Source organism: Hordeum vulgare, chromosome 2H (assembly GCF_904849725.1).
Source record: "Hordeum vulgare subsp. vulgare chromosome 2H, MorexV3_pseudomolecules_assembly, whole genome shotgun sequence".
NCBI lineage: Eukaryota > Viridiplantae > Streptophyta > Magnoliopsida > Poales > Poaceae > Hordeum > Hordeum vulgare.
Genome location: NC_058519.1, coordinates 370,288,247 through 370,312,340, shown reverse-complemented (window position 1 = coordinate 370,312,340; position 24,094 = coordinate 370,288,247). Strand labels below are relative to the sequence as shown.

Sequence of the window (24,094 nt, the reverse complement as noted above, 5' to 3'; positions counted from 1 at the left end):
AACTTACGTGTGACAAGCCCACCATCTTCTAAAAGATGACAATAGTTGGTGAACAGTCGCCGGAATGTTGGGGTGGCATTTTATGTGGATGAGGGTGTCATTTTGAAAAACTGTCATGACAGTTTATTTTTTTTGCAGGGTAATGTTTTACTAAAACTGCCACCCTGTGATCTGGATCTAACGGCTCTAGGGCATTCGCTGGGATCTCATCCAGCTAACGTTCGGCAGATAGCATTTCCCTCGATAACCCCCAGCAGGCGAACACCCGTCGTCTCTGTAGAGAAAAAGACCCCTCTAAAATCTGCCCTCGAGATGCCCCACCTCGCCGCACCTGCCTCTCCGCCGCCGGCTCCAAACCTAATGTCTGACGCCCGCGAGGCTGCCTCCTCCTCGCCGCCGTCGGAAAGGGGGCGGAGGAAGGCAGTGGTGGTGGTCATGGGCGCGACGGGCGCCGGCAAGTCCCGGCTTGCCGTTGACCTGGCGGGCCACTTTACCGGCGTCGAGGTGGTCAGCGCCGACTCCATGCAGGTCTACCGCGGTCTCGATGTCCTCACTAACAAGGTCTCCCTCCATGAGCAGAACGGTCTCTCCTCTCGAACACTCCACAGTCCCGCCTTATATATATTTTTCTCTTCAAAAATTGCAAATTCAGTTCCGTTCAGTTTGAGCTGAGCGACGCTATATTTGGCGTGTCTGCAGGTGTTCCTCACCATCTCCTTAGCATCGTCGATCCTTCCGTGGAGTTCACTTGCCGCGATTTCCGTGATCATGCCTTGCCTGTAAGCGTACATCCGGTGTTACTGATGCAAGCTCGTTTCAGTCTTGTACCAGACTTCCAACTGAGTTACCGTACCATGTTCATTCTAAATGGCCGCAGATTATAGAAGATATATTGGATCATGGCGGCCTGCCTGTTATTGTTGGCGGCACAAACTTCTATATACAGGTCCATAGTTCAGCACGTGTCAATTTCCATATCAGGAGTTATTCACACATGTTCATAGTTCAATTCTGGTTGATATCCTTATCTTAAGTTAATTGTGTGTCTGATTTACATTTTTGTGGGCTCTTATGATGGCCTTAGGCTCTTGTTAGTCCATTCCTTTTTGAGGATATGTCAGAAGATATGCAGGGTTGCACTTTGAGTGACCAACTTGATGATATAGGTGAATATTGAAACCATAACACTTGCTCCTTATTCATCGTGTGCCTGTTCTGTATTCATGTTTCATTTATTTGCCTATCATATCTTCAATCTGCTACTCAGGCCTTGCCACGGATGATGTTAGAAGTGGGTATGAACACTTGAAGGAGATTGATCCTATTGCAGCACAAAGGATCCACCCAAACAACCATCGAAAAGTAAGGGTGTTGCACATTCCTACCATCTCCTGGTCACTCAGCCAGTCGTTCTTCATCTGTAGCATGCCCTCACTTTCCTCATGCCATTCCCCTATTGAACAGATAAACCGTTATCTTGAGTTATATGCAACCACAGGTGCACTACCAAGCGATCTTTTCCAAGGAGAAGCTGCAGAAGTGAGTAATTTTTGTAATTTTTTTAATGAATCATTCAGTATATATGCCATGAATATGAACTACTAACTGCTACAACACATTTTTTGCGCATGAGGTTAGACTTTCCTGTTTCAATATGGATGACCTAAACAAGATTGTTTGTTGTCAGGACAAGTGGGGCCGGCCTACTAGTTCCAGATTTGACTGTTGTTTCCTGTGGGTAGATGCCGAGCTTCATGTTCTGGATAATTATGTCAATGAAAGAGTCGATTGCATGATTAATGCTGGCCTGCTTGATGAAGTGCGCAATATATATAATCCAGGTGCCGTTTATACCCAAGGTCTGCGGCAGGCCATTGGGGTTCGTGAATTTGATGAGTTTTTCATATCATATTTTACAAAGAAAGAACCTAATAATGAGATGAAAGCTGGTATGCTTGATCTCCATGATGATAAGCTGAAAAACTTGTTGGATGAAGCTGTCTCCCAGCTAAAAGCAAACACACGAAGACTTGTTCGACGCCAAGTAAACACTCCACTTCCTCTGCATCTTTATTCTTACATTTTTTTAGAAGGTCTGAGAAAATAATTAGTACTAGACTGCAAATCTTTATCGCAGAGACGGAGGCTACACCGGCTGAATAAAGACTTCGGGTGGCATTTGCATCACATCGATGCAACAGAAGCATTCCAATGTAAGTCCATTTGTATGTATTAGCCCATAGTGTTGAATTGGCCTGCTTCGATGTGTTCTTTTCCTTCACATGTAATGTATATTTTGCTAGGTACCACTGGTGACTCGTGGCACGTCAAGGTTATAAAACCTTGCGTAGATACTGTCAGGAGATTCTTGTCTAATGATACAAGTTTGGCAAGTAAAGATTGTTCAAATGATGGTGGAGGGACTAGGTTGGCCTCAAGAGAGTTATGGACTCAATATGTTTGTGAGGTGATGTTTTTGTTTTATGTTCTTAAGAGGTGGTTGTGGTTATGCTTTGGTTGTCCTATGATGATTGCTTGAAGTATCTGATGCTTGCCTTTTATCATTTCCCTCGATGTATTCGTTAATAAAAACATGGATCTGACAAACTTCTGCCCTTTCTGAATCGTGTGTTATAGGCCTGCGACAACCGGATCCTTCGAGGGGCACACGAGTGGGAACAACACAAGCAAGGGCGAGGCCACCGGAAAAGAACGCAGCGCTTGAAGCGGAAGAGTAAGATGAAGAGTACATCGTCTGAAGCAGAAGTATAACTGTATGAGCATCAGTTTTAGTTTCGGTGTAGATGGAACACCATTTAGATTGGTTTTGAGTCTTATGGAGGAGACTGTGGAAGGGGATTGATAAGGGCACGGATCCAAACACTAGTTCTGATCCTTAAAGGCGTGTTTGTATGCTGCCTGACTTCATATTGCCGCAAACAACAGTTCATCTTAATTTGTGCGCATTCTGAACATGCCATCTAATTGTTCATAGAGCTGGTGAATATCGTCAAGGTGAATTTAAAAGAAATCAACAGTGGTTCGAAAACTAAATAAATGAAAGAGATAAAAGGTAAATCCATGAAACATTAGAATGCAGATCATAATATTTTAGAAAGGAAGATCCAGGACGACGGTCCAAACAGTTTTATAATGCCAAACTCAGGTTAAATTTGGCTTATAAGCCAAAAAAGGCACTTATTTTTATGTTTTTGGTTTTGGCCTTTGACTTACACCTTAATGTGAGAATGTCCAATCAAAAGCCAAAAGCCGAAGAGTCAAGAGCACAAAAATACGTTTTTTTGCTTATAAACCAAACTTCAAAAATCAAAGAGGCAAAGAGGGCGAGTGAGGTTGTAGACGTGGACTTGAGATAGATTGGCAAGGACGATGTGTCATATATTGGCTTCGACGGTCGAGGGACCGAGGCCATGTAAGTGGGAGATGACAACGGCGAATCACTTGCGCCGTGAGAGAGCCGAACGAGAAAGGTCTGTGACATCGACAGGAACATCGTTGTTCTTTAGATGCTTATTGCTATTTTTATTAGGAGACAGGAAAACACAGAGAGAGAGGAGGATCATGTTAAAAGCGAAAACAATCAAAATATAAGTCCTATGGGTTTGGGGACCATAAACGTCCCACACGGCATCTCTTCTCTCAAGAAGAAAAGAATACGTCCGACCGGTAGTTTCTATTTCGTGTGTAGGTCGCTCGTCCATTCTATGTTTTTTCTCATCGATATTGGAAAGGTTCTAGAACTTTTCATGAGCCGGTTTTCCTTTTCTTTTTGTTTTTTTTTGCATGGTTTTTTCTTTCCTTTTATCATATTTCGTATTATTTTCTTACTTATAATTTTTTCTTCACAATTTTGCCAACATTTTTTGTATTCATGAACAATTTTTGAAATCAAGCACATAATTTTAAAATACGTGAATGTTTTTTAAATGTTGTGAACATTATTTTGGTTTGATTTTTTTTTCAGAAACTCATGAAGAAAAAGCTCACAAACTTGTCTTGAAATTCATGAATATTTTTTGAATTTGCAAACATTTTTTCAAATTCACGATCATTTTTGAATGCAAGGACATTTTTAGGATTCTAGAATAATTTTCAAATTCAAGAAGATTTTTAACTCAAGAACATTTAAAGAAATAGGAAATTTTTAAAAATTCGTGAACATTTTTCTAAAACATTAACATTTTTTCTGAAATTCGTGAATAATTTTCAATTTGAGAACAATTTTTTGAACTCATGAACATTTTTTAATTTCTAAAGCAGTTTTTTTTAAATACAGAGTTTTTTTGAAATCGTGAACATTTTTAAAGAATTTGAAAAGGGGAAACGGAAAAACAATAACAAATAAGAAGAAACGAAAAAATTAGGGAAGGCCTGCCCCCGTACATGGGCCGGACCAAGTTTGCGCGTGAGGGAGCGAGGCCTCGCTTTGGACCGCACAGGCCGGGAAATAGGAGTTCCCCTTCGTATCGTTGTACGTACACAGATCCGATCTACAAATACCAATACGCCATACCTGGACACCAAATACCTAGATCTGGATCTACAAATACGTATATACGGGCACGAGATACGCACCTCGGCTTTGGCTTTCGTTTCTTCGTCCTTCGTTCCGCTCCGTTGGGCAGCAAGCTGATCGGCGAAACACGAAGATCAAATCGAGTAAGTCGCCTTCTTCCGCCCCCCTCCGTCGATCGAATTAGGGTTCGTGAATTTCGTCTCTTTTTCTGCTTCCTTGGTGTTTTGTCTCTGTTCTTGACAGGGTAAGATCAAGATGGCCGAGGTTCTTCCAGCGCTGCTGCCAACCCCAACGTCGGCCCCAATCGCTACGTTGTTCAAGACATCACGGACGGACGGGAAGCCTGGCCGTGCGCCGGCAAGCAGAAGCTGGATAGATGAGAAATTCATGATTCTGGCCGCCGCATCGGACATGGCAGACGGTGAGCGCGCCGGACGCTTGCTGTTGGAGATGAGCGGCGGCAAGCGCGACGGAAGCGGGCCATCGGACATGGGCGGCGGCGACCGTGCCGGACGCGGGCCATCAGATGCGGGAGGCATTGAGCGTGTCGGACGCGCGGCATCGGACATGGGCGGCGGTGACCACGCCGGTCGCGAAGAATCTCGAATAAGCTGGAGCGCACTCAAGAGGCCCGCCAGCCGCGCCCCTTCCACTCATCGGCATGACAAGAAGCCCAAGGCTCCGATCCAAAAGGAAGCTGCTCCGGAGGCAGAGCAACCGTTCGCTGGCCCGGCGTTCATGAGCGCCATGCGCCCGGACCCCAGCGAGCTCCCAATCCCGTACTACTTCTTGAAGAAGAAGACGGGCTAGTGGACTAGCAACAGGACATGGGATTCATCACTAAGCCAATATCTCACAGTCGTCGTGTAATCTCGTTTTTTAGTATTAGTGTTAAACCAATTTCAGCGCTTATTAGATGCGCTTATTATTGGAATTTGTCATGTCTCTCGCTTGTGTTAGTAAAACCCAGAGAGGATCATCTTCATGCTATTTTACTCTCCTTGCAATTCTTGATGCAGCTTGTATCAGATCCTCTACTGAAGAAACCCAGTTTTAAGATCACTGTTGTGCCTCACAACTGCTCCGCTAAATCTGTCGCGATTAGTGTGAGTTCTTGTGCAGATAGACTAGAACAATTGGATCAAAGTACTCGACATTTTGAACAAAGTACTGTGTATATTACAGTTTATAAATACTCCCCTGCCGATAGTTTTGTCTGCCACCCATCTTCAGTTTTCACTGTGATTTTTTTGTCAGGAGCACAAAAGCTTAACCTCATGTAAATGTACAGGCTCATGTAGATATTCAATACTGGCTCATGCGGAACATTCAGACCAAAGCGGCAATACAAAAGGAGCATGATCCATCAAGAATTTATTTTGGGAAAACAAATCAGACCAAAGTGGTAACTGAAAGAACCGACTAACCAGGCTGCAAAGTTTAAACATGATCCTTCAAGAACTCTGATTAGCTCAGGTAAAAAAAAACAAGTGTTTTGATTAGCTAAAGTACAATTCCAACTACAACATTTCAGTACAATAAGCACATGAACGAGACTAGAAAAATCAAAAGTTTTCATTTTGGTATCATCTTATCTTTATAGATCTTCTTCTCCGGTTCTTGGTTCTGCACACAAAACATCTTGTCAGCCTAAATAGGAGATCTTGTCAGAAAGACAGTTGATTGCAAAACAAGATCATAAGTGGATTGCAAAAGAGGATATTCAGTTGATTGCCAAAGGAGATCAAGTGAGCAGACCATAGATATGGAACTAAATCTTATACTCCCTCCGCCCCATAATTCTTGTCGTTGTTTCAGTTCAAATTTGAACTAAAACAACGAGAAGAATTACGGGATGGAGGGAGTACAACTTAAAAACTAGACAATTTAAAAATTCTTTTGGGTAATGACATGACATATATATTATTAAACTATGTACCATGTAAAAGGAAAAAAGAATTGCACTTGAGAATGCCGGATGGGATTCGGATATCTTACCCCTGTCAAGTCTCATATTAACAGTGCGTGTCATTATCTGCACTCACCTTTGGCTGTGATAAACTCCTAAACAAGTGGAACAGTTGATGTTTAAGAAAACCAGTAGAACAAGCAGTGCGCGTCGTTATCTGCACTCACCTCTTCATCCTCCCATGCCGGATCCTTGTCCTATTCATCCTCTTCATCCTAATTACCAGATTCCTGTTCTCTTCCTTTGTCATCTTCTTGTGCTTGTCCACCGCCGCACCGGACATCTTGCTCCACAGGGGCGAAGAGCAGGGAGTTGTGGTGGTGCCGGTGGAGACACAAAGACTGCATGTGGGGATAAGTGGGATGCCGGGAAGGCGGCGAGCAGGGGTGGCGGCCTGACCGTTGAATTTTTTAGACAATCTCACAAAGTTTTCTTTTAAGATCCAACAATCTTAAAATAAATGTCGCTCATTTAATATAAAATTTTGGGCGTTTCATTTTATCAGCAGAAAGAAATGGAAAAGAAAATTTTGGGTGCAAGTCCTAAGACTAGTACAATGATGTACTCCTTCCGTCTTAAAATAAATGTCGCTCATTTAATATAAAATTTGTACTAGTTTAGTTATAAATTTGCCACGCTTATTTTGGGACGGAGGGAGTATAAAACATGGCTCACATTTTCAGGCCGAAGGCAAAATTATAGATGCCTACTTTCTCATGGCGGATCCTGAAAGGGGCTCTCTAAGCATGTTGCTCATGCGTGCTGCCAAAACTCAATGGAGTTATCGATGGCCTTTGTGATGTCCCTAATGATGGCATGTTGCCTCTGAAAGTGCATCTATTTCATTCGTGGCAAATCGCCCAGCATGTCAAAGCATAATAGTCTTTGTGCCCGTCCTCTGAGCCGACTGGGTCTCCTTCATCATACTCTGTATGATCTCCAACGTATTACAGTTGATCCAAGAATCCTTTGAAGATAGTTGTATGCATCCTCCCCTTCTTCCCACCCTTCCCCGTACCTCTTTTGTAGTTTGGCAGTTCCATAGCAGTTACATCACGTGTACCCTCGACGTCGGGGGTGATGCACCGCAGCTCATGTCGAAGGAGACCCTACCGACAGCGCGATACACAAGACAATTGGCGGGTGCTTTTGCAGACCCGAAACCCCGCGTGCCTGGGACAGACCACGTCAGGGACTGCAGAGGCTATGGGCTTCTGCTACCTCTTGAGCTTGCATTGGTTTTTCCCTTGAAGAGGAAAGGGTGATGCAACACAGTAGTAGTAAGTATTTCCCTCAGTTTGAGAACCAAGGTATCAATCCAGTAGGAGTACCAAGGCAAGTCACCAATGTACCTGCGTAAAAACAAACAAACTTGCACCCAACACTATAAAGGGGTTGTCAATCCCTTCATGATTAATTGCAAGGTGAGATCTGAAGGTGGAAAATGCAACAAGGTGGGTGAATGAATTACTGTCGAGCAATTGATAGAATCGCGCAAAGTCATGATGATATCTAAGGAAATGATCATACATATAGGCATCACGTCCGAAACAAGTAGACCGATACTTTCTGCATTTACTACTATTACTCCACACATCGACCGCTATCCAGCATGCATCTAGTGTATTAAGTTCATAACAAACGGAGTAACGCCTTAAGCAAGATGACATGATGTAGAGGGATACATTCATGCAATAGATATAAACCCCATCTTTTTACCCTTGATGGCAACAACACGATGCGTGCCTCGCTACCCATTCTGTCACTGGGTGAGGACACCACACGGTATGAACCCAAAACCAAGCACTTCTCCCATTGCAAGAATTATAGATCAAGTTGGCCAAACGAAACCCACAACTCGAAGAGAATTACAAGCATATAAGAGATCAGAAGAAACTCAAATAATAATCATAGATAATCTGATCATAAATCCACAATTCATCGGATCTCGACAAACACACCGCAAAAGAAGATTACATCGGATAGATCTCCATGAAGATCATGGAGAACTTTGTATTGAAGATCCAAGAGAGAGAAGAAGCCATCTAGCTACTAGCTATGGACCCGAAGGTCTGTGGTGAACTACTCAAGCGTTATCGGAGGTTCAATGGTGTTGATGAAGAAGCCCTCCGTGTCTGAATCCCCCCTCCGGCAGGGCACCAGAACGTGCCCCAGATGGGATGTTGCGGAGACAGAAGCTTGCGGGGGCAGAAAAGTATTTTCGTGGCTCTCTCTGGAAGTTTTGGATTTTTAGGGAATTTATAGGCGGAAGAAGTAGGGCAAAGGAGCCACGGGGGGCCCACAAGGTTGGTAGGCGTGCCCCCCCAGGCCGCGGCTAGGGGGCTTGTGGCCTCCCCCGGGGTCCTTTGCCTTGGTTCTCAAGTTCCCTGCGTATCTTTTGTTACGGAAAAAAACATTCCAAAGATTTTATTCCGTTTGGACTCCGTTTAATATTCTTCTCTGAAAAGGGTCAAAAACACGGAAAAAACAGGAACTCGCACTTGGCACTGAGTTAATAGGTTAGTCCCAAAAAATATATAAAATAGCATATTCATGCATACAAAACATCCAAAGTTGACAAGATAATAGCATGGAACCATAAAAAATTATAGATACGTTGGAGACGTATCAACTTCCCTGGGTTGATTCGCTCACACCTAGAGCCTTGGTATTCATACCTCTCAAACTTGAGGAATAGCGAAGAATGAGAAAGAAAAACGATGAAGAGATCAAATGTAGATGAAAAACTAGTGGATTGATTGTTTGTTTTGTGTGTTGTTCAATCGACCGTCACCACCAACATGCATAAGAGGTGGGTGTACTTCACGTACAAAGAAAGGATTTATCTAGGCTTTCCTTATGATAAAATTATATCAATTTACATTCTAGAGTCCTAGTTCTAGTCTAAGTCGGATTCATCCTAAATCTGGCCCAAACTTCAGTCTTGCTCCTTGCGCGGGCCATAGAATTTCCACATGACCTCCGATTGAGATGGCCCACACATCAATTTTGGGTGCCTCGATGAGGCCAACAATCCGTAGGTTGGTCACTTTTCCAAATAAGGCCGTTTTAAATACTTTACAAGGACATCTTTGACTTCTAGTCGGACTCGATCATGCAGCTGACTAGACTGTTCGAATCTTGTAACAGATTTGTAGGTTGCATACTACTTCATATGATGATGACTCTACAATAAAAGTTGCATGTTTTGACGATACGCACAACTTCTGTGTAGAACACTTTCTAATCCGATGCCATCTAGATAATATTTTGAGCCCATCTTCAGCTTTTGGTTGGCTTAACCAAAATTGACAATTTCCTCTTGGCCAGCAAGATTTTCACTCGTCCGGCAAGCTTTTCGCTCATCCGACAAGCTTTTCGCCGAAAACCTTTTCACTTGGTTGTCAAGCTTCACTTGGCCGGCAAAGGCCGAATAGCTCGCTCGACCCATCACACATCTTTAGTTGATTGCCAAAGAGTCAAGTGAGCAGACCATATATATGGAACTGAATCTTATACAACTTAAAAACTAGAAAATTGAAAAATTCTCAAACCATCTGAAAATTTTCATTTTAGCATGTTCTGGATGGCCACTTTCTGAAACCGGAACTAATATATATTTGTGTTTAGTAACATAGGCCAACTTTCTAAGCATTCTCTAGAGGACAAGATCTTCCTGCAGGAAGTACACACAATATGAGTTGTTTGTTAATGGAAGTTTGTGTAAACATAATCTTTTGGGTAATGACATGACATATATATTATTTCATCCGTTCCTAGATACCCAACTTTCTGAGTATAAGTCTTTTTAGAGGGAGAGATGCTAGACTCACGGGCTGTTTACGGGGGTTTAACGGAGTGGTTAGCAGTGGTTGACTGAGATTTGGTTTAATGAGGCGGGCCCACCAGTGAAAATCAGGGGGACAATTAGTGGAGAGCATGCACGGGGTCCGTAAGAGTCCGTTGTTTCCCTCCTTAAGTGCAGTATTATCGGTTTCACTGAAAGACTACATATGAATGTATACAAACATACTTTAAAGTATAGATTCACTTATTTTGTTCCATATGTAGTTCCTTAATTAAATTTCTAAAAAAAATTATATTTAGGAACGGAGGGAGTACTAAACTATGTACCATGTAAAAGGCAAAAAGAATTGCACTTGAGAATGTCAGATGGGATTCCGATAGCTTACCCCTGCTGAGTCTCATATTAGCAGTGCATGTCGTCATCTCCACTCACCTTTGGCCGTGATAAACTCATAAACCAGTGGAACAATTGATGTTTAAGAAAACCAGTGGAACAATTACTGTTTTTAGGGATATTGTGTGAGCGGGTAAAGGGATTTGACAATTTTCAAAATGTCAGGTGGTTATATATCTTGTTAATACACAAAAAGGGTTTCACCGCTCTATATTACAAAGCAACCAACCAATACAACCGTAGATAGGTGCTGGGGCATACGCAACACAGTCATGCCCAAAAGAAATGGAAAAGAAGAAGAAAAAGAAACAAATGCCAACAACGGTGGATCGACAAAAACGAAGAAGCCTCGCGACCACTGCACCCACCGAAGGCCTCCCACCAAGTCCCAAGACTCCGAAGCGCCGACACCAATCAACACCTCCAAGAAGGGAGATGAGGAGGAGGATGTTGTTGCCAAGGGTTTCCCCTCGTACGCAGCAAGGAGAAAGGAAGGGTAGCACCTGACACCCTCCACGAAGGCACGATAACACCCTCAGGCGCCATAGCATCGATGTCGGCCATGCCAACATGGATTTCTCCCGATCCCAACCTTTACCTTGGGCGCTCCGGAGCTTGCCACCAAACCGATCATCACCTTGCGCTAACACGGCCTTGAAGCTTCCATCGTTGTCTCACCATGGCACAGAGCAATAGGACCTGCACGACAAAGCAGAGGAGCCGTGTAACGACTAAGATGCGACCCTTTACTTATTTGGGGGGCGAGGCCTCAAAAGGGGAAAGGGGCGCATCTATGCGTTTTGCAAACGGGATAATCATCACAATACATAATTAAAGAGTAACAAGTAGGGCATACACTTGCCATCTGTTAAGTATATAGCATAAAGCTTACAGACACACAATTATTCAGAGTAGCAGAAGGTCCAGCTACGGACTTAAACGGAAAAACAGATGAACTAAAACATCCCGAATGATGTCCCACGATCACGACCACGGCCTCAATCTTCCGGCTAGTTCACATACAGACGACCAGAGTCCTCATCGAACTCCCATTTCAGCTGGTTGTCACCAGGATCTCCTGCGTCGGGTGTACCTATACCTATTGGGGGTTTGTAGTAATCTGTGAGCCGTGGGGACTCAGCAATCTAATGACCTTGGTAACGAATCTAGCCAAGTTATTAGGTGAGGAAGGTTTAGTGTATGGGTTTGCAGCAACCTAAGCATATATGGTGGCTAACTTACGATGATCAGAGTATTCATAAGGTGGTCTACGCGAGCGATCGAGGACTAAATTGATCACTAAGTGATCCTGAACACCTACCTATGATTGTTTTGATGTGTATCCCTTGCAACGGCGCCAGAAATAGTTGTGTCGACGGCACCAGGAATCCTTCAGCTACGGCTACGCCTTAAGGGACTTCCTAGGCAAGTATGCAAAGGATTTCCCCCGTGGCCTTGGAGCCTTACGTTGGTGTTCCCTCGAAGCGGAAAGGGTGATGTAGCACAGCGACGGTAAGTATTTCCCTTAGTTTGAGAACCAAGGTATCTATCCGGTGGAAGAGTATCTCAAGATCCTGCACAAACACAAAAACTTGCACCCAACGCTATGAAGGGGTTGTCAATCCCTTATAGATTGTTTGCCAAGTGAGAACTGAAAGCAACAAAGTAACAAAGCAAAGTAAAAGCGGAGATGTAAACGATGGATGTGAATAGACCCGGGGGCCGTAGTGTTTACTAGTGGCTTCTCTCATGAAAGCAAGTAGACGGTGGGTGAAAAAATTACTGTCGAGCAATTGACAGAACTGTGCAGAGTCGTGACGATATCTATGCAATGATTATTTCTATAGGCATCATGTCCGAAACAAGTAGACCGATACTTTCTACATCTACTACTATTACTCCACACATCGACCGCTATCCAGCATGCATCTAGTGTATTAAGTCCATAAGAACAGAGTAACGCCTTAAGCAAGATGACATGATGTAGAGGGCTAATCTCAAACCAATGATAAAACCCCCATATTTTTACCCTTGATGGCAACTGCTTGATGTGTGCCTTGCTGCCCCTACTGTCACTGGGAAAGGTCACCACATGGCAGAACCCAAAACCAAGCACTTCTCCCATTGCAAGAATCATAGATCTAGTTGGCCAAACAAAACCCAAGACACGGAGAGATTTACAAGGATATCAAATCATGCATATAAGAAATCAGCAAAGACTCAAATATATATCATAGATAATCTGATCACAAGTCCACAATTCATCGGATCTCGACAAACACACCGCCAAAGAAGATTACATCGGATAGATCTCCATGAAGATCATGGAGAACTTTGTATTGAAGATCCAAGAGAGAGAAGAAGCCATCTAGCTACTAACTACGGACCCGTAGGTCTGAAGTGAACTACTCACGAGTCATTGGAGGGGCGATGATGATGATGAAGAAGCCCTCCAACTGCAAAGTCCCCTCCGGCAGGGTGCCGGGAAGGGTCTCCAGATGAGATCTCGTGGAAACGGAAGCTTGCGGCAGCGGAAAAGTATTTTCGAGGCTCCCTTGATTTTTTGCGGAATATTTGGGAATATATAGGCGCAAGACCTAGGTCAGGGGGCGGCCAGGGAGGCCACAAGCCTGCCCACCGCCGCCTCCCCCCTAGTGGCGGAGTGGGGTTTTGTGGGCTCCCTGGAGCCCACCTGGCTTGGCCCAAAAGCCCCCTGGACTTCTTCCGTTAGGGAAAAAAATCATTTCTGGGGTTTTCTTCCGTTTGGACCCCGTTCCAAAATCAGATCTGAAAAGAGTCAAAAACACGAAAAAACAGGAACTGGCACTTGGCACTGAATTAATAAGTTAGTCCCAAAAAGATATAAAAATATACATAAAACATACAAAGAAGGCAAGATAACAGCGTGAAACCATCAAAAATTATAGATACGTTTGAGACGTATCAAGCATCCCCAAGCTTAACTCCTGCTCGTCCTCGAGTAGGGAAGTGATAAGAATGAATTTTTGATGCTTTCATGCTACCTAGCATAGGTTCCTTTGTAATTCCTATTATGTGACGTGAATGTTCAGATCCATTAAATTCAAAACAATAGTTTTCTATTGACGTGGAAACAATAACAATTCAAGCAAACTTGCAAAGTAATCATGAACTTTCAAAATAACAAGGCCAAAAGAAAGTTATCCCTACAAAAGCATATAGTCTGGCTATGCTGTATCATCATTGCACAACGAATTTAAATCATGCACAACCCCGGTATTGGCCAAGTAATTGTTTCATACCTTTACTTTCTCAAACATTTTCAACTCTCACGCAATACATGAGCGTGAGCCATGGTTATAGCACTATAGATGGTGTGGAATGTGGTGGAGGTTGCAAGACAAAAAGGAGAAGATAGTCACATTAACTAGGCATATCAATGAGCTGTGGAGATGCTCATCAATAGATATCAATGTGAATGAGTAGGGATTGCCATAAAAATGACGCACTAGAGCTACAAGTATGTGAAAGCTCTTAAAGAAAACTAGTGGGTGTGCATCCAACTTGCTTGCTCACGAAGACCTAAGGCAATTTTGAGGAAGCCTATCATTGGAATATACAAGCCAAGTTATATAAGGAGAATTTCCCACTAGCTATATGGTGGTGACAAAACGAGAGACTCTCAATCATGAAGATCATGGTGCTCAACATGCACAAGTGTGGAAAAAGTGGTAGCATTGTCCCTTCTCTCTTTTTCTCTCATTTTTTTTAATTTTGGCAGGCTCTTTGGCCTATTTTTTGTGGGCTTATTTGGCCTATTTTATTTCCTCACATGGGACAATGCTCCAATAATGATGATCATCACACTTTCAACTCAAAACTTAGAGCAATTATGACTTTATATGGAATGCCTTCGGTAGTATACCGTGGCAATGATCTAGCATGGCATAGACTTCAATGGAAACATCATGCTAGCTATCTTACGATCGTGCAAAGGCAATGTAGACGTGGTGGCACATATCATGGTGGTAGTTGCATGGCAATATATCTCGGAATGACTTTGAAAAAGCCATAATAGGTAGGTATGGTGGCTGTTTTGAGGGAGGCTAATGGTGGGTTTTGTGCACCGGCGAAAGTTGCGCGGCACTAAGAAGATAGTGATGGTGGAAGTTGAAAGTGTATCTAAACCATGGACTCAACATTAGTCATGAAGAACTCATATACTTGTTGCAAAAGTTTTATTAGTAATCAAAACAAAGCATTCAACGCATACTCCTAGGGGAAGGGTTGGTAGGTATAAACCATCGCGCGATCCCGACCGCCACGCAAAAGATGACAATCAATATACTAATCATGCTCAGATTTCATCACATAGCGGTTCACCATACGTGCATGCTACGGGAATCACTACTTCAACACAAGTATTTCTAGATCCACAACACCTTACTAGCATGACTTCAATATTACCATAACCACAACTCAAAACTAATTGAGATGAATCAAACTTCTCTAACTATTCCATGCACATGAAGGTGGAAGTTTTCGTATCCCTTTGGATAACTACCCCTTTTGAGACTACTTTCAAAGCATAGATCAACTACCAAGCCACGCACCGCTGCACTCTAAAAGATATGAGTGAAGCACACAGAGCAAAAGTATCTAGCTCAAAAGATATAAGTGAAGCACATGTGAGCTGAATTGTCTACCAAAAGATATAAGTGAATCTCGACAAAATCACGGTGTGTGCATGTCTGTCTCTCTAGGTGTGCAGAAAGGATGATTGTGACACAAAAAAATAAATAAAATACTCCGACGATACAAGACACTCCAAGCAAAAACACATAACATGTGGTGAATAAAAATATAGCCCCAAGTAACGTTACCGATGGATTGAAGACGAGAGAGGGCGGCATCCCCAAGATTAGGATTTTACGGCATCCTTGAATCTCTTGGGGTGCCTTGGGCATCCCCAAGCTTGAGCTCTTGCCACTCTTTATCTTTTTGTCCATAAGAACTTCACCCAAAACTTGAAAACTTCACAACACGAAACTTAAACAGAAACTCATGATAACATTAGTACAAGAAAGCAAACCACCACTTCCTTAGGTACTATAGCAAACTTAAATTCTACTTGTGCTGATGTTGGGTTACTGTACTTTCAATATTCCATGGCTAATACCCCCGATACTATCCATAGTTTCATCAAAATAAGCAACCAACACAACAAAAACAGAACCTGTTAACAGCAGACTAGTCTGTAGCAATCTGTATATTTCGTATATCTGTGGTACTTCAAAAATTCCGAAAAATGTCGACAGTCTGAAGAATTTGGGTAGCAATCAGCAGCAAAAAGAATCAACTCAAAAGCTCTTACAGAAAAAGTGAAAATTCTTTTCTTGAGAAGAAAGTTTCTGTCTTTCCCAGCATGACCAAACGATCATCCTCAAGACTAATCATAACGGTTTTGCTTGGCACAAACGCAAAAAGAAACACAAAAAACACAATCATAACAGAATTATGAAAGTGTGTAAAACACAAAACAGAAAGAAAAAGGATAGATTCGTTGGGTTGCCTCCCAACAAGCGCTTTTGTTTAACGCCCTTAGCTAGGCGAAAGTGATGGAATCACTTATAGTCATCTTTGGCGCTCAAACCATAGGTAGCTCTCCTCATAGATTCATAAGGCAATCTTATTTTATTTCTAGGAAAGTTCTCCATGCCCTTCTTTAAGGGAAGTTGGAATCTAATATTCCCTTCCTTCATATCGATGATAGCACCAATAGTCCTTAGGAAAGGTCTACCAAGAATAATGGGACATGAAGGATTGCAATCTATGTCAAGTACAATGAAATCCACGGGTACATAGTTCTTATTTGCAATAATAAGAACATCATCGATCCTTTCCATGGGCTTCTTGATGGTAGAATCCGCAAGATGCAAATTAAGAGAACACTCTTCAATCTCATGAAAATCAAGAATATCACATAAAGACTTTGGAATCGCGGAAACACTAACACCCGAATCACACAAAGCATTGCACTCATAGTTTTTGATCTTGATTTTTATAGTAGGTTCCCACTCATCATGAAGTTTTCTAGGTATAGAGACTTCTAGTTCGAGCTTCTCTTCAAGAGATTTCATCCTAGCATCTACGATATGCGCGGTAAAGGCTTTGCTTTGGCTATAAGCATGTGGAGAGTTTGCAATGGATTGCATCAAAGAAATGCATTCAAACAAGGAGCAATTATCATAATTGAATTCCTTGAAATCCAAAGTGGGAGTTTCATTACTACCCAAAATTTTGACTTCTTCTACTCCACTCTCCACACCTTTATCATCAAGATATGTGGACTCCGAATCATTGGGGCATTTTTCAACCAAAGTGGATTCATATCCAGCCCCTCCATAAGTAGGTTTGACATGCGAAAACAAAGATTCAAGAGGAGACACACCAAGCACTTTAAGATCTTCATGATTTGCATCACTAGAACACACCCTTTTAAACCATTCATGTCTAGCGCGAATTTGAGCGGTTCTTTCTTTGCTCTCATTCATGGAGATACGCACAGCTTTCAAAGTTTCATCCAAGTTGATCTTGGGAGGAGCGCATCTAACTTTCAAAGCATCAATATCACAAGACATCCTATCAACGCTCTTAGCCAAATCGTCTATTTTGAGTAGTTTTTCCTCTATGGACGCATTGAAAATCTTTTGAGAGTTGATGAACTCTTTGATATTACTCTCTAGATCAGAGGATAATTTGTTATGATTTCCATAATTCACTACAGGAATCAGCTTCTTTGCCGTCTGCCATCACAGACGGCAAAGACTAAATCCCGAACGGCAAAGAGAAAACCACATACGACAAAGAATCTCACGGCCGGCAAAATTTCTGCGTCAGCCAACGACGGCATAGGACCTTCTTTGTCGTCTGTCCCTCCAAAGCGGACGACAAAGCTCTTTGCCGTCAGCTTTCCTTAGGAGCAGTCGGCAAAGTGCTCGAGACGACAGCCGACAGGCGTTGCCTCCGTTAGGGGTTAACGAAGGCTTTGCCGTCTGCCTCCCCCTTATTATTTGCCGTCTGCCTCCCCCTTATTCTTTGCCGTCTGCCTCCCCCTTATTCTTTGCCATCTGCCTCCTCCTCCTCCCTCCCTCCACTCTTTGCCGTCTGCCTCCTCCTCCCCCCTCCTCTGTGCCCTCTTCTTTGCCGTCTGCCCACCCTGGAGGCAGACGACAAAGAGCCTATATAGACACCCCAGGATGCACAGCTGGGTGCCATGTGGCACCTTTGCCATCTGCCAGCTGATGGCACAGGTCTTTGCCATCAGCTGGCAGACGGCAAAGAGCCCATATAGTACCTATTTTTTGTTTTATATTATTTCACATCACACACACACACACACACACACACACACACACACATATATATATATATATATATATTTGACATCACATTTATATAATTCACCACACATATATGATATATAGTTCACCACACATATACTTGCCAACACATATATATAATTCACCACACATATATGATATACATATAAATCAATGTACATCCCCATATATCGAAAGAACCAACATACAAAGTATTGCACTGTTTATCCATATATACATATACATATAGTTCGACATTGTTCATCAACTCAAATGAAAACTAGATATATACATATAAAGTTCATCCATCGACATTGTTCAACTCCATGAATGCGAGCTTCCATGCATGTAGTATATCCAATCTGCAAAAATATGAATAAGAAAGTCAGAAGAAAAACAAAATATGATGTTTTTCAGCTAATTATGTCATTTTTAGCGGAAAACAAGCTAAGAATATAATATTCATGAGCTAACCAAGGTTCTTATGCCATTTTTAGCTTATTATGGCATTTTGGAGCTAAATGGGTTAATTAAAGCAAGGATAATATGAAAGAGGAGAAGAAAGAGGAGGAGGAGAAGAAGAAGAAATCAAGAAGGAGGAGAAGGAGGAGAAGGACTAGAAGGTCCTTGGCCTTCTCCTCCTCCTCCTCCTTCTCCTTCTTGTCTTCTTCTTCTTCTTCTTCTTCTTCTTCTTTCTTTTCATTTTGCCTATTTCTTCTCCTCTTCTCCTCTTGTTGGAGCTAAATTACCAAATTATGTGTTTTTGGAGCTAAATGGGTTAATCATCCCATTTTAGAGGAAAACAAGCTAAGTATATAATATTCATGAGCTAACCAAGGTTCTTATGCCATTTGGAACTTAATATGGTATTTTGCAGCTAAATGGGCTAATTATGTCATTGTTGGGGAAATTAAAGCAAGGATAATATGAAAGAGGAGAAGAAAGAGGAGGAGGAGGAGAAGAAGAAGAAATCAAGAAGAAGGAGGAGAAGGAGGAGAAGGAGGAGGAGGAGAAGGACTAGAAGGTCCTTGGCCTTCTCCTTCTCCTCCTCCTCCTCCTCCTCCTTCTTCTCTTCTTCTTCTTCTTCTTCTTCTTCTTCTTCTTCTTCTTCTTTCTTTTCATTTTTCCTATTTCTTCTCCTCTTCTCCTCTTGTTGGAGCTAAATTACCTAATTATGTATTTTTGGAGCTAAATGGGCTAATTATCCCATTTTAGAGGAAAACAAGCTAAGTATATAATATTCATGAGCTAACCAAGGTTCTTATGCCATTTTGAGCTTATTATGGTATTTTGGAGCTAATGGGCTAATTATGTCATTGTTGGGGAAATTAAAGCAAGGATAATATGAAAGAGTAGAAGAAATAGGAGGAGGAGGAGAAGAAGAAGAAATCAAGAAGAAGGAGGAGAAGGAGGAGAAGGAGGAGGAGGAGAAGGACTAGAAGGTCCTTGGCCTTCTCCTCCTCCTCCTCCTCCTTCTCTTCTTCTTCTTCTTCTTCTTCTTTCTTTTCATTTTTCCAATTTCTTCTCCTCTTCTCCTCTTGTTGGAGCTAAATTACCTAATTATGTCTTTTTGGAGCTAAATGGGCTAATTATCCCATTTTAGAGGAAAACAAGCTAAGTATATAATATTCATGAGCTAACCAAGGTTCATATGCCATTTTGAGCTTATTATGTCATTTTGGAACTAAATGGGCTAATTATGTCATTGTTGGGGAAATTAAAGCAAGGATAATATGAAAGAGGAGAAGAAAGAGGAGGAGGAGGAGAAGAATAAGAAATCAAGAATAAGGAGGAGAAGGAGGAGGAGGAGAAGGACTAGAAGGTCCTTGGCCTTCTCCTCCTCCTCCTTCTCCTTCTCCTTCTTCTCTTCTTCTTCTTCTTCTTCTTCTTCTTCTTCTTTCTTTTCATTTTTCCGATTTATTCTCCTCTTATTCTTTTGTTGGAGCTAAATTGCCTAATTATGTCTTTTTGGAGCTCAATGGGCTAATTATCCCATTTTAGAGGAAAACAAGCTAAGTATATAATATTCATGAGCTAACCAAGGTTCTTATGCCATTTTGAGCTTATTATGGCATTTTGGAGCTAAATGGGCTAATTATGTCATTGTTGGGGAAATTAAAGCAAGGATAATATGAAAGAGGAGAAGAAAGAGGAGGAGTAGGAGAAGAAGAAGAAATCAAGAATAAGGAGGAGAAGGAGGAGAAGGAGAAGGAGGAGAAGGAGGAGGAGAAGGACTAGAAGGTCCTTGGCCTTCTCCCCCTTCTCCTCCTCCTTCTCCTCCTCCTTCTCCTCCTTCTCTTCGTCTTCTTCTTCTTCTGCTTTCTTTTCATTTTTCCCATTTCTTCTCCTCTTCTTGGAGCTAAATTACCTAATTATGTATTTTCGGAGCTAAATGGGCTAATTATCTCATTTTGGAGGAAACAAGCTAAGTATATAATATTCATGAGCTAACCAAGGTTCTTATGCCATTTTGAGGTTATTATGGCATTTTGGAGCTAAATGGGCTAATTATGTCTTTTTGGGGAAATTAAAGCAAGGATAATATGAAATAGGAGAAGAAATAGGAGGAGGAGAATAATAAGAAGAAATCAAGAAGAAGGAGGAGAAGGAGGAGAAGGAGGAGGAGGAGAAGGACTAGAAGGTCCTTGGCCTTCTCCTCCTTCTCCTCCTCCTCCTTCTTCTCTTCTTCTTCTTCTTCTTCTTTCTTTTCATTTTTCCTATTTCTTCTCCTCTTCTCCTCTTCTTGGAGCTAAATTACCTAATTATGTCTTTTTGGATCTAAATGGGCTAATTATCTCATTTTAGAGGAAAACAAGCTAAGTATATAATATTCATGAGCTAACCAAGGTTCTTATGCCATTTTGAGGTTATTATGGCATTTTGGAGCTAAATGGGCTAATTATGTCTGTTTGGGGAAATTAAAGCAAGGATAATATGAAAGAGGAGAAGAAAGAGGAGGAGGAGGAGAAGAAGAAGAAGAGAAGAAGGAGGAGAAGGAGGAGAAGGAGGAGGAGGAGAAGGACTAGAAGGTCCTTGGCCTTCTCCTCCTTCTCCTCCTCCTCCTCCTTCTCTTTTTCTTCTTCTTATTTCTTTTCATTTTTCCTATTTCTTCTCCTTTTGTTGGAGCTAAATTAGCCAACTATGTCTTTTTGGAGCTAAATGGGCTAATTATACCATTTTAGAGGAAAACAAGCTAAGTATATAATATTCATGAGCTAACCAAGGTTCTTATGCCATTTTGAGCTTATTATGGCATTTTGGAGCTAAATGGGCTAATTATGTTATTTTTGGGGAAATTAAAGCAAGGATAATATGAAAGAGGAGAAGAAAGAGGAGGAGGAGAAGAATAATAAATCAAGAAGAAGGAGGAGAAGGAGGAGGAGGAGAAGGACTAGAAGGTCCTTGGCCTCCTCCTCCTTCTCCTCCTCCTCCTCCTCCTTCTCCTCCTTCTCCTTCTTCTCTTCTTCTTCTTCTTCTTCTTTATTTTCATTTTTACTATTTCTTATCCTCTTCTTTGAGCTAAATTACCTAATTATGTCTTTTTTGGAGCTAAATGGGCTAATTATCTCATTTTAGAGGAAAACAAGCTAAGTATATAATATTCATGAGCTAACCAAGGTTCTTATGCCATTTTGAGGTTATTATGGCATTTTGGAGCTAATTGGGCTAATTATGTATTTTTGTGGAAATTAAAGCAAGGATAATATGGAAGAGGAGAATAAAGAGGAGGAGTAGGAGGAGTAGAAGAAGAAATCAAGAAGAAGGAGGAGAAGGAGGAGAAGGTGGAGGAGGAGAAGGACTAGAAGGTCCTTGGCCTTCTCCTCCTTCTCCTCCTTCTCCTTCTCTTCTTCTTCTTCTTCTTCTTTCTTTTAGTTTTCCTATTTCTTCTCCTCTTCTCCTCTTCTTGGAGCTAAATTACCTAATTATGTCTTTTTGGAGCTAAATGGGCTAATTATCTCATTTGAGAGGAAAACAAGCTAAGTATATAATATTCATGAGCTAACCAAGGTTCTTATGCCATTTTGAGGTTATTATGGCATTTTGGAGCTAAATGGGCTAATTATGTCTGTTTGGGGAAATTAAAGCAAGGATAATATGAAAGAGGAGAAGAGAAACTTACCGTAGTGGTCATCAAGGAGGAGAAACACCACGGTTGCTCGCGGCGACTTCGTTTGGAGACGGTTGCCCTGGAGAAGGGTCGTGCGATGCCGCTGAGGAGTTATTCTGCAGAAAAGATATTTTGCAATGTCTCAGTTAGCATGATGACACTCAATTATTAATACTAGTTTATAATGAAACTCACCGTGCCAATCGAAGAGAAGACGGGCATCGGCGGAGGGACTTGACCACTCTTCTCGCACAGACCCTGAAGAGTGGGTCGTATTAGTTAGTAATGAAACATACATTACACACATGATTTGGCTAATGTGAAAAAAAAGATACCACAAAAAGCTCGTACAGGGCCCGTTGACCCGCCTCATTCCGCGTCTCCTCCTCAATCAATCGTGCCGTGGTCGGGTCCCTCTCATCAAGAGCAGCCTGAAGAGCAGCCTGGCTTGCCAATCTCTCTTTCTCAAGAGCAGCCTGGTTTGCCGCTCTCTCTTTCTGAAGAGCAGCCTGAAACACCATTCCTCGTTACCACAGTAATGATCTATGGTGACACACATAATGAAATGGATGAAACTGTTCTTAGTCCGTACAACTAACCTCGATGGCAAGTTCGACTGGCCGTGGACGACGCGTTATCTCACGACAGCTGCTCGACTGGCGCGCCTTGATCTCCGGAAGAGTGAGTGGACAACGTATTATCCCATCTCCAATGGCTATCGAGCCATGGGGCCTCCTGCCACCAGATATCATCACCAGCTCTGGATCCAAAGGTTCCTGGCTAGGGTTAAAGTCATCCCCTTTCGTAGCCTTCTCGCGTCCCTGTATGCCACGAGCTTCTGGTGGGATGATATGTTGGTGAAGTTATTGGGATCATCCAGGTAAGACTCAGAGAATGCCTTCGCCTTCTTGTACGAGGCAGTATGGGCCATGCCATAAAGGTCCTACAAGTGTGGCATCTCCGTCTTATTGTGATGCGCCTAAAAGAGAGGAACAAAATATTAGCATCAAGAATAAATTGCATGAATCATGAAGCAAATCACATACCCAGTTTCATCCAAACTGAAGTAAGTTAGCGCTGCCTTGATGATGTGGCACACCAACCATTTGGCTATGCCGATCCTTCGCATTCTCGTGGACGGCTCGCCAGCTGCCTGTGCACCACTCATCAACCAACGCCTCCCAACAATCCATCTTATCCGCACACCATCTCGGGGGCACCTATAAGTTATTAGAAAGAATTTTCAGTGCTACGCCTATGAATGAAATCAAGAAAACTACGTAGAAGGACTTAAGAATAGGTAATTACCTTCATGTATTGCTCCTTCTTCAGAAACTTTCCACGGCAATCCTTCTTTTGCTTCTTAATACCACGCGTGGCGTAGTAATCTCGAATAGCCTGCGGCCGAGCCTCGTGGCGCAAGTTCTGTAGTAACCGCCTACACTCGGCCTCGAGAACCCTGGCCGCCTCCTCCTCATATCCATCCTCACACCTATAGAAGGTCTGCAATGAAACGTGAAAACACCGATTAGTACAATAATTAGCTATATTGTTAATTTTAGATTCTGTAAAAGGATAATTTACCCAAAAGCTCTTGATCACCATCTCGGCCCTCGTGTGGCACAAGACACCATCTATAATGTCCTCCGGCGGGGCCTGCGCAGCCTGGTAGTGCTCCCAGGAAAATCCTAGTGTAGGAACCTGACCCTCACTAGGCAACATGACAAACCCTGGGAAATTTGTCCGGCAAAGCACACCAAGGACGGAGTTCGACCTGTGGACTCCAAGAGGGTGTACCCATCCCCTGCAGTATGATAAGGTCAACACATTAGATATTTGAACAAACTTGAAGGCAAAAGCTAAAAAAAGAGTAAATGTACTTACCTATCTCCTTCAGATTTAATCACCGGCCTCTGCT

General features: G+C 42.4%; 1 protein-coding gene across 1 annotated transcript; it reads left to right on the top strand.

Annotated features, from left to right (window-relative positions):
* Positions 1-232: 232 nt before the first annotated feature.
* LOC123430101 (tRNA dimethylallyltransferase 2) lies at positions 233-2,956 on the top strand. The gene is made up of 10 exons (XM_045114013.1): positions 233-583; positions 700-779; positions 878-946; positions 1,085-1,166; positions 1,268-1,362; positions 1,465-1,539; positions 1,688-2,044; positions 2,138-2,213; positions 2,304-2,467; positions 2,638-2,956. Exons 1-10 carry the CDS (start codon positions 313-315, stop codon positions 2,770-2,772), a joined length of 1,404 nt encoding a protein of 467 aa, XP_044969948.1. The 5' UTR covers positions 233-312; the 3' UTR covers positions 2,773-2,956.
* Positions 2,957-24,094: the final 21,138 nt, after the last annotated feature.

Coding starts and splice junctions, on each gene's coding strand:
- LOC123430101 (XM_045114013.1), top strand. CDS start 313: ATGCCCCACCTCGCCGCACCTGCCTCTCCGCCGCCGGCTCCAAACCTA. Junction 1,167..1,267: donor TGACCAACTTGATGATATAG/GTGAATATTGAA, acceptor TCTGCTACTCAG/GCCTTGCCACGGATGATGTT. Junction 2,468..2,637: donor GGACTCAATATGTTTGTGAG/GTGATGTTTTTG, acceptor CGTGTGTTATAG/GCCTGCGACAACCGGATCCT.